The following is a 10,243-nucleotide window of genomic DNA, read 5'->3' on the forward strand; positions in this document are numbered from 1 at the left end:
TTTAAGTGCTGGCAGGCATCCAAGAGAGCAGAGTTGTGAGTTTTTACCTGAAGCGACCAGACTGCGAGTGCCCAATGCACTGGGATAGATGGAAAGCTCCTAGCCTGTTGCCTGCAATGCAATGATCTAAGAACATGTGAGTTATCTTTTCTTCCTTTAATCCTTTTATTTTTATAATTACCTTGTACATATTTGCAATTGTCTCATTTGTAACATCTTTGTAAAATAGTTTATAAACACTGCCTAAAATCATTTATGGGGTATCCTATTTAATACTAGTTCGTTCTTCCTGCCCTAAACCGTACCCTGTCTCTGAAGGGAATTACGCTACTGTTTTTTGGGGTTTGCTCCAGACCCGTTCAACTGGAGCTGGTGGCAGCAACCGTGTGCCGGCTTTTGGGGGGTCACTGTAGCGACTGCGGCTTGATAATTATTGTTCCTGCCTGAGCGGGAGTAGTTATCGCATCGCTGCAGTACACCCAATAGCCAGTACATAGCAGGCAGCGTTTCTGGCGACTAATTACCCCAGGTGCAGTACCTAATCTGACCTGACAGAAAGGGGGGCGCCAGAGAGCTGCAAGGTTTAAGTGGAACTGTAAGCGGGATACACAAATCCCTGCAGTTCATGGTATATTGAAGAGCAGTGGGATACCTAAAATAAGCCCCTGCTGTAAACTAAGAGGTCAATAGCCTCGTGTGTGTTTTTTTTTCATCACATTGTGGCAGTGGAGGGATAACTAGGATAAGCCCCCTGCACATGTGATAGCCGTCTGCTGGTCTAAGGTCACCCCCGTCCGTGACAGATTGTGGGCAGCGGCTAAGGGATCCTGACAGTCACGGAGTGAATCGTGACATATTGGTGGCAAGGCGGTGGGATATTAGAGCATTAGTGATTTGGTTTGAGCAATCATTCCTCTCACTAAAAACTTGCAGAAACTTCTTGCGAGAACTCTGCGCAAATAAGTTTGGAGAACGAACTCAGTGTTTATTAGTTGTGAGACAATTGTGTACTGGTGATTATCCCCTCCCTTTTTCTTCGTTTTTCTATCCTATCTTTTATTTGGCAACCATGGCAACGAAAGGAGAAGCCTGGTACAACCAGCAGAAGAAGGACACTCTTGCTGGGATATGCACGTATCATGGCCTGAACCCCCAGAGCATGACCAAGACTCAAATGGTCGCTGAACTGGTGCAATGGGAAGCCGCTCTAGACCACTCACAGAGCCCAGAGGCCGCAGATGCCAGCACCAGCGAACGTGGTGCTGCAGCAGAGGTTCAACCACTGAATACGGGCCCTACTGGCAACCAGGGGGGCGCAGACCTCCGCCTGCAGCTGGCTCTGCAACAATGCTCCGCAGATGACCTAGAGAGACGTCTGCAGCTGATCCAGCAATACCAGGAGCGAGCCGAGCGAGAGGCCCAGCGAGAGGCAGAGAGAGCTGAGCGAGAGGCTGAGAGAGCCGAGCGAGAGGCCCAGGCCCAGCGAGCCGAGCGCCAAGCCCAGCGAGAACATGAACTGGAGATGCTCCGGCGGGGGGGGACGCCTTCCACTGCCCAGAGCCGTGAGCCCAGCAGCGCTCAGATACCAAAGCCCCGGCCCGACCACTTTCCTGTTATGGAAAAGGATGGGGACTTGGACACGTTTCTGCGGGCCTTTGAGAAAGCCTGCAGACAGTACCAGCTGCCTACACAAGAATGGGCACGATACCTGACACCAGGGCTGAGAGGAAAAGCTCTGGAGGCGTTTGCTGCCCTCCCTCAAGAACAAGATGGTAACTATGAGGCCATCAAGCAGGCTCTCATAGCTAAGTACCAGCTTACACCAGAGGTGTACCGTAAAAAGTTTCGGACCCTCCTACGTGGCCCACACGACAGTTACAGTGATGTGGTGCATAGACTGGGGACCCACTTTGACCAGTGGACCCAAGGACTGTCAGTGACCACCTTTACACAGCTGCGAGACCTGATGATCAAAGACCAGTTCTTCCGTCTTTGCCCAACTGAAGTGCGACAGTTCGTGATGGACAGAGAACCCAACGATGTGACGAAAGCAGCGCAGATTGCCGATGCCTATGAGGCCAACCGTAGATCGGAAGTGCGGAAGCCAGTCACCACCAGCTGGAGAGGGGGTAAGCCTGCAGCCAACGCCAGTACCCCTGCCAGCCAACACACCAGAGGTCCTGTCCCCGTGGCCAACAGCACCAGACCTACCACCGAACTTCGCCAGTGTTACCACTGCAGGCAGACTGGACACCTCAGTCACCAATGTCTAGCCAAGCAGAAGAACCCCTCATCCCAGGCCCCAGGGCCTAATGCAGCAGTTCTTTTGGTGGGTGGTGTGGTTGGGAGGGTGTGTGACAACGTACAGCCCGTCACTGTGGGAGGTCGTGTTGCTACAGGCCTCAAGGACACCGGGGCTGAACGAACCCTCATCCGACCCGAACTGGCGGCCCCTGAAGAAATCATTCCGGGGAAAACCCTAACTGTCACTGGGATTGGGGGCATCAGCTGTCCCTTACCGATGGCCCGGGTTTTTATTGATTGGGGTGCCGGGAGCGGGGTGAAAGAAGTGGGGCTGTCTGATAATTTGCCCACTGATGTTTTGTTGGGGACTGATTTGGGGAGGTTGTTTGCATACTACGTCCCTGACACCCCTCCCCAATCTGCTAATAAGCGTAACGTTAACCCTGATGATGATGATGATGATGATGGGAAATCGCATGTGTTACCTGACCATGCTTTATCTTGTAGTGATGCATCTGCTAACCATTTTTTCCCTAGGATTGATGGTGAAAATGTTGTACCTGTGCCAACTGTATCTGATAATGATGTTTCTGTAAAAGTTGATGTGTCCATAGGTACAGGAGTGCTCAGCCACGTTGCTCTGCGGAGTGAGATGGCTGAGGAACCCCTAGCAGGGGCAAGTGTCGGTGCTACAAGAAATGGGGAGATACATGGGAACCGTGAGACAGGTGACGCCATGAAATTGACCAGTGCCACCGAGGAAGGTAACTGGCCCATAAGTAGCAATGCTCCTGAGGTAACGGGGGTGGATGGGGAGGTAGAGCCCATAGCAGCGTCGGCTGTTGGGTCTGTAGAAATCCCCGGGGAGACAGCCTACGTAGCTGCTGTCACCCGCAGTCAGAGTGCCCGGAACACAGATACCTGTCTGCCTTCCGGACCCTCCTCAGTCATCAGTATGACTGAACCAGAGGTGGACCCAGTGCAGGTCCCAGAGGGCTCCCGTGGGGAAGGGACCCTGACGTCGCTTCTGGCTTCCCCTAGCCAGGAGTTTCAGGCCGCTCTGCACACAGATGCGAGCCTAGAGAGTTTGAGACAACTCGCCGGGACGCGCTTCTCCGAGACTGATAAGGAGAAGGTGTTCTGGGAAGGAGGAAGGTTGTACCGGGAGACAGTACCCGGAGAATCACAAAAGAAGTGGTTGAGGGAAAGACAGCTGGTCGTCCCACAGCAATTCCGGGGTGAGTTGTTGCGGATTGCCCATGAGATCCCGCTAGCTGGACACTTGGGTATCAGCAAAACTAAGGCCCGGCTGTCTCAACACTTCTATTGGCCTAAGATGGGGACAGATGTGTCAAACTACTGCCGCTCCTGTGTCACCTGTCAAAGAGTGGGGAAGGCGGGGCCTGCTCTTAAGGCTCCCCTGATCCCTTTGCCAGTGATAGAGGAGCCTTTCCAGAGGATTGCGGTGGACATTGTGGGCCCGCTGGCCGTCTCCAGCAGCTCTGGAAAGCGATTTATTCTTACTGTGGTAGACTACGCTACCCGGTACCCAGAGGCAGTAGCTCTGTCGTCAACTAGGGCAGATAAGGTGGCGGATGCCCTGTTGGCCATCTTTTCACGTGTAGGATTTCCCAGGGAGATGCTTACTGATCGAGGGACCCAATTTATGTCTCACCTAATGGAGGCTCTCTGTAAGAAAATGCAGGTGAAGCACCTGGTATCGAGTGCGTATCACCCACAGACCAATGGCTTGTGTGAACGTTTCAATGGTACCCTCAAACAGATGCTACGCATGCTGGTTGAGACACAAGGGCGCGACTGGGAGCGGTACCTCCCACACCTGCTATTCGCTTACAGAGAGGTTCCGCAGGCCTCGACGGGGTTCTCCCCCTTCGAGCTCCTGTACGGCAGGCGAGTCCGGGGACCCCTTGGGTTGGTAAGAGAATCCTGGGAAGAGGAGCCGAACCCTTCTGAAGTGTCCATAGTGGAGTATGTCATGCGCTTCCGTGACAAGATGCAGACCTTGACACAGTTGGTGCACGACAACATGACGCAGGCTCAGGCTGATCAGAAGCACTGGTACGACCAGAACGCCCGGGAGCGGACCTACCACGTGGGTCAAAAGGTGTGGGTGCTGGTTCCTGTACCAACGGATAAGCTTCAGGCAGCCTGGGACGGCCCGTACGTCATCCACCAACAGCTCATCCCGGTCACCTATGTGGTCACGCTTGACCACACTCGGGGTAGGCGAAAGGCCTTTCACGTCAACATGATGAAGGCTCATCACGAACGTGAACCTTTCGTCCTACCGGTCTGCAGCGCACCCGAAGAAGAGGAGGAAGACGCCCTCCTGGACATGCTGGCCCAAGCCAAGGCCCGTGGGTCCATTGAGGACGTGGAGGTAAGCGCCTTGCTAGATGAACCACAGCGGTTGCAGTTGCAAACCACACTGGAACCCTTCCGGGTCGTGTTCTCCAACCGGCCTGGAAGGACTGAGTTAGCGGTCCACGAGGTGGACACCGGGAATCACGCCCCACTACGGCGAACACCCTATCGAATCTCTGACCAGGTGCAGCAGATTATGCGCCAGGAGATCGATGAGATGTTACAGCTGGGGGTGATTCGACGGTCAAAGAGCGCGTGGGCCTCACCTGTAGTTCTCGTGCCAAAGAAGGACCGGACCACCCGGTTCTGCGTGGACTACAGGGGGCTCAACGCCATTACAGCCTCTGACGCGCACCCAATGCCGCGCATCGAGGAGCTGCTTGAGAAGTTAGCTGGCGCAGAATACCTGACAATAATGGATCTGAGTCGCGGATACTGGCAGATTCCCCTGAGCCCCGAGGCGCAGGAGAAGTCCGCCTTTATCACACCCTTTGGACTGTACGAGTCCACGGTCATGCCCTTCGGCATGAAGAATGCCCCTGCCACTTTTCAGCGGATGGTCAATCTCCTGCTTCAGGGACTGGAGAAGTACGCCGTGGCGTACTTAGATGACATTGCCATCTTCAGTCCCTCCTGGGATGAACACCTGCAGCATCTCGAGGAGGTGCTCGGGCGAATTCACCGAGCAGGACTGACTATCAAGCCGGGAAAGTGCCAGATGGGCATGAGGGAGGTTCACTACCTGGGGCACCGGGTAGGTGGAAACACCCTGAAACCGGAGCCTGACAAAGTGGGCGTGATCGTGAACTGGCCCACTCCCAGGAACAAGAAACAGGTGATGTCCTTCCTGGGCACTGCAGGGTACTATAGGCGCTTCGTGCAGCACTATAGTAGCCTGGCAAAACCTTTGACGGACCTCACCAGGAAGAAGCTACCCCACATCGTCAACTGGACAGATGGCTGTGAGGGGGCCTTCCAGGCGTTGAAAACAGCACTGTGCAACGCCCCTGTGTTGAAAGCAGTCGACAGCAGTCGACCGTTCTTGGTACAGACCGACGCCAGCGAGTTTGGCCTTGGTGCTGTGCTCAGCCAGGTTGACTCGGAGGACCAAGAGCACCCCGTGTTGTACCTGAGCCGGAATCTTTTGCCGAGGGAAGTGGCCTACTCCACCATCGAGAAGGAGTGCCTGGCCATAGTCTGGGCTCTGCAGCGCTTGCAGCCCTACTTGTACGGTCGCACCTTCACGGTGGTGACCGACCACAACCCTCTGCGCTGGCTAAGCACCATGTGTGGAACCAATGGCAGGTTGCTACGCTGGAGCCTTGCCCTTCAGCAATTTGACTTCACCATTAAGCACAGAGCGGGCAAAGAGCATGGTAATGCAGATGGACTTTCCCGTCAGGGTGAACCCACGGACGTGCGCATGGAGGCATACCGAGAGGTCCTGCCGCCGTAGCGCACGCTAAAAGGGGGAGGTGTCACGATATGGTATGAAATATCATAAGTTAGTTTTCCTGCTAGCATGCGGGGGCTAAACCCCCCTTCTCTCTGGTTCTCTTTCTTTCCCTGTGTTTCTAGCTGTCTGTGTAGAAGAGCTTGCCTTGTGGGGGAGTTTTATTGACGAAAGGTATTTACGACGGGCATAGCTGCAAGAGAAATTTGTGTTAGCAGGAACTGTTAGAGAAACTTCTGGAATGCATGGGATTTCTTTGTTCTGTTTTTGGAAGATATTATGCAAACCGTTTAAGTTACGAACACCAAAATATATCGTCATAATCACACTCGGAGGATCTACGCATCACTCTAAATACGGGCGTCTAACTCCATCTGGTGAAGAAGTAGGGATTTCTCTGTAAATATGTATCCCAGACAGGGCATATTTGATCTCATCGGAATGCCCACGATACTATGAGATGAACGATGGGTATGGTGCGATTATTTTATGTTCTGTAGCGAAGATACGGGCATCAGATATATTTAATGCCCAGTTAGTGAAACCGAAGAGGTAGGAGGAGTTGGAAAACCAAGCCCTTTCTGTGAGGTCACAGACTGTAGGTTTTAAGTGCTGGCAGGCATCCAAGAGAGCAGAGTTGTGAGTTTTTACCTGAAGCGACCAGACTGCGAGTGCCCAATGCACTGGGATAGATGGAAAGCTCCTAGCCTGTTGCCTGCAATGCAATGATCTAAGAACATGTGAGTTATCTTTTCTTCCTTTAATCCTTTTATTTTTATAATTACCTTGTACATATTTGCAATTGTCTCATTTGTAACATCTTTGTAAAATAGTTTATAAACACTGCCTAAAATCATTTATGGGGTATCCTATTTAATACTAGTTCGTTCTTCCTGCCCTAAACCGTACCCTGTCTCTGAAGGGAATTACGCTACTGTTTTTTGGGGTTTGCTCCAGACCCGTTCAACTGGAGCTGGTGGCAGCAACCGTGTGCCGGCTTTTGGGGGGTCACTGTAGCGACTGCGGCTTGATAATTATTGTTCCTGCCTGAGCGGGAGTAGTTATCGCATCGCTGCAGTACACCCAATAGCCAGTACATAGCAGGCAGCGTTTCTGGCGACTAATTACCCCAGGTGCAGTACCTAATCTGACCTGACAGAAAGGGGGGCGCCAGAGAGCTGCAAGGTTTAAGTGGAACTGTAAGCGGGATACACAAATCCCTGCAGTTCATGGTATATTGAAGAGCAGTGGGATACCTAAAATAAGCCCCTGCTGTAAACTAAGAGGTCAATAGCCTCGTGTGTGTTTTTTTTTCATCACATTGTGGCAGTGGAGGGATAACTAGGATAAGCCCCCTGCACATGTGATAGCCGTCTGCTGGTCTAAGGTCACCCCCGTCCGTGACAGATTGTGGGCAGCGGCTAAGGGATCCTGACAGTCACGGAGTGAATCGTGACACTCAGTTTCTTAGAACACTGTTTATTTGCTCTAGCATTGGGAGTCTTCTTTAGTATAGCCTGGGGGGGTTGGGTTTGGTTCTAGGTCCTGGTGACACCTCCTGCTGTGTAAATGGTACTTCCAGCTAATTTTAAATTTTCACATCGAAAGATCTGTGAGCATGAACCATCGATAGTTTTAGAAGTCCACAGTTATCCAAGAAGTATCGTTTCTCCTTGCGGAGATCGACCTGCTAAGCATGCTGAGATGAGGAGACTTAAAGCGGCAATGCTCCTCTGGGTAATATGCTAATTATGCAAATTGTCTCTTCAGAGAGCAAAAGAGCTAGAACTCTAGTGCCACCTATTGGAAGGTAGCAATCCTACAAGTCAATGTTGACCCTTTAACGAGCCTTGTCACATGACTTAAGATAGTAGCCAAACCAGAATCTCAATTTGCAGACACTGTGCAGTCCACAGTGTATGGATTCATGTGGCACTGACTGCAGGACTGAAGGTTTGACTAGAGAATTTGTGTTTTCAATTGAAGGAACCAATTACTGGGTGTTTAAGGACACATTGGTGGAACCTGGATACCCAAGACCACTCACGGATTTTGGGTTGAACATGAATGGAGTAGATGGGGCCTTTGTGTGGAAACACAATAAGAAGACATACTTCTTCAGACACAACCGCTATTGGAGATTTGACGAGCGTTATGGGAAGATGGATCCTGGGTATCCTCGTGACAGTAACCTATGGCTTGGGCTGCCCAGTGACGTGGATGATGTCATCAGCTGGACAGATGGTGAGTTTGTGATCTACTATAAATTTGGTTAGTTGCTGAATCACTTTAGGCCCCTTTACATGCGCTGATGATCAGGCAGATATTCAGATAAGGTGGTTTGTGAAATTTGCCCACAAACTACCCAACGATCAGCTCATGAATGAACAAATGTTTATAGTCAGCTGATCGAGCCCCAAAGTCTTCTTCCATTGGTAAATGTATCCCAATGAGCGCTGAATTCAGGAAATGGAGCACCATATGTCAATGAGTTAGCATGAAACCCCTGCTGATCATGGTCTGTCGTTCCTCCATACTTTACATCACCAAGTCAGAGCCGGATAACTGAGACCGGCACTACACTAAATTATCACAGGGAGTAGGATAAGCAAAAATCCAACATTATTTATAGCAATAAAACGAATAATTGTAAGTGAGCATGGCCACTGCAGTGCGCAGGAGACAACCGGCTCGTAAAGCAGAGGACACTGGCTAGAAGAAAGGACTCGGATGGAAAGTGACCAGATAAAGAGCCTGAGCAGCAGCTGGAGGAGAGTAGTTTATGAGTAGTGATGAGTGAGTATACTCGTTGCTCGGGTTTTTCCGAGTATTTGTAACTGCTCGGAGATTTAGTTTTTGACGCAGCTGCATGATTTACAGCTGCTAGCCAGCCTGAGTACATGTGGGGGTTGCCTGGTTGTTAGGGAATCCCCACATGTATTCAAGCTATTAGAAGCTGTAAATCATGCAGCTGAGGTGACGAAAACCAAATCTCCGAGCACTCACAAATACTCGGAGACCACCCTCTGGAAAACCTGAGCAACGAGTACACTCGCTCATCACTATTTATTAGTTATCAGCAGCTGATCACACTTCAGTTAGTTTCAATCTGTATTTGCTGTTCCCTATGGAGGAAATGGTGTTTGAGCTGCCGTTCAGCATCTAGACGAGAGGAAAGAGTCTGGAGAGATTCACTGTCTACAGAAAGTGTTGTACGCATGCTCTGCGCAGGGCTCAATACACAGGGGGATGTGTCATCACTTAATGACATCTGTATGACCCCTGTGCAGGAACTATTGTGCAGAGAGGACAAGCTGTGACAATACTCTGTGTAGGGGCTATTGTGCACAGGGTGAGCTGTGTCTTTACCAGTTGTCTAGTATGGGAGAGTGCTGTGACATTACTCTGTGTGGGGGACCATTCCTTCCCCAAACTGCAGACCACAAGGCCTTCAACAAACCATGGTTCTTCAGCATTTCACAGGTGAAGGAATTAAGTAAATCCTTAAACCTGCTCTGTCGGGGGCGTGAGGACTGCCATCTGGGACATGCTCCGAATTATCAGCCAGCAGAACAGTGAATGCTGCTCTGGAGGTGACTGAAGGGACAGAGCCTAGAATTAGCATAGGTTTAGTTCGAGCAACATTTTTTTCAGGCAGCAAGAAAGCCTTTCCAGTTGAAGAAGCTTAACGAAACTGGTTGTTCTTGTAAACCTGGAGCATCTTTTTTAGTGCGTTTTGTCAGTTTCCGGAGCACTTTGTGAGTTTTTCCAGCTTTTGAAATATTTTTCTCAACACCATTGAACTATGAAGAAACCTCTAGCAGTTTTTTAAGCAAAAAAATTTTCAGGTTGATGCCTGAACATCTTTTGAGTCTTCCATTGACTTGTTATAGAGCGTCTTCAGAGAAGCCGCCCGCAGAACAGTCCACTCACTTCTTCTCACCGCTTGGTGTCTTTGCAAGCCTGAAATGGTTATAAGACGATCGAAAGCCTGAACATGTGAACAGTGGTTTTCACATAGTAATGCATACGTATGTTCATGCTTCTGAGCATTTTATTAGCGCTTTTTCAGGGAGTTCCTGATTGAAAATGAAGAGGCACACACATCTTTCTTTATGGTCCTATCTATGGCTACAATTAATCTGCTCCTCCACACCCCTG

The 10,243-nt window shown here is 50.6% G+C and overlaps 1 protein-coding gene across 1 annotated transcript in view; it reads left to right on the forward strand.

Moving 5' to 3' along the window:
- The window catches only part of MMP25 (matrix metallopeptidase 25), a 37,146-nt gene that overhangs the window by 26,442 nt on the left and 461 nt on the right, over positions 1-10,243 (forward strand). The window contains exon 9 of the mRNA XM_077273658.1: positions 8,069-8,326. Within this exon, the coding sequence (XP_077129773.1) occupies positions 8,069-8,326 (258 nt within the window). The remainder of the gene's footprint in view (positions 1-8,068; positions 8,327-10,243) is intronic.

This window comes from Ranitomeya variabilis, chromosome 7, assembly GCF_051348905.1.
Source record: "Ranitomeya variabilis isolate aRanVar5 chromosome 7, aRanVar5.hap1, whole genome shotgun sequence".
NCBI classification, from domain to species: domain Eukaryota; kingdom Metazoa; phylum Chordata; class Amphibia; order Anura; family Dendrobatidae; genus Ranitomeya; species Ranitomeya variabilis.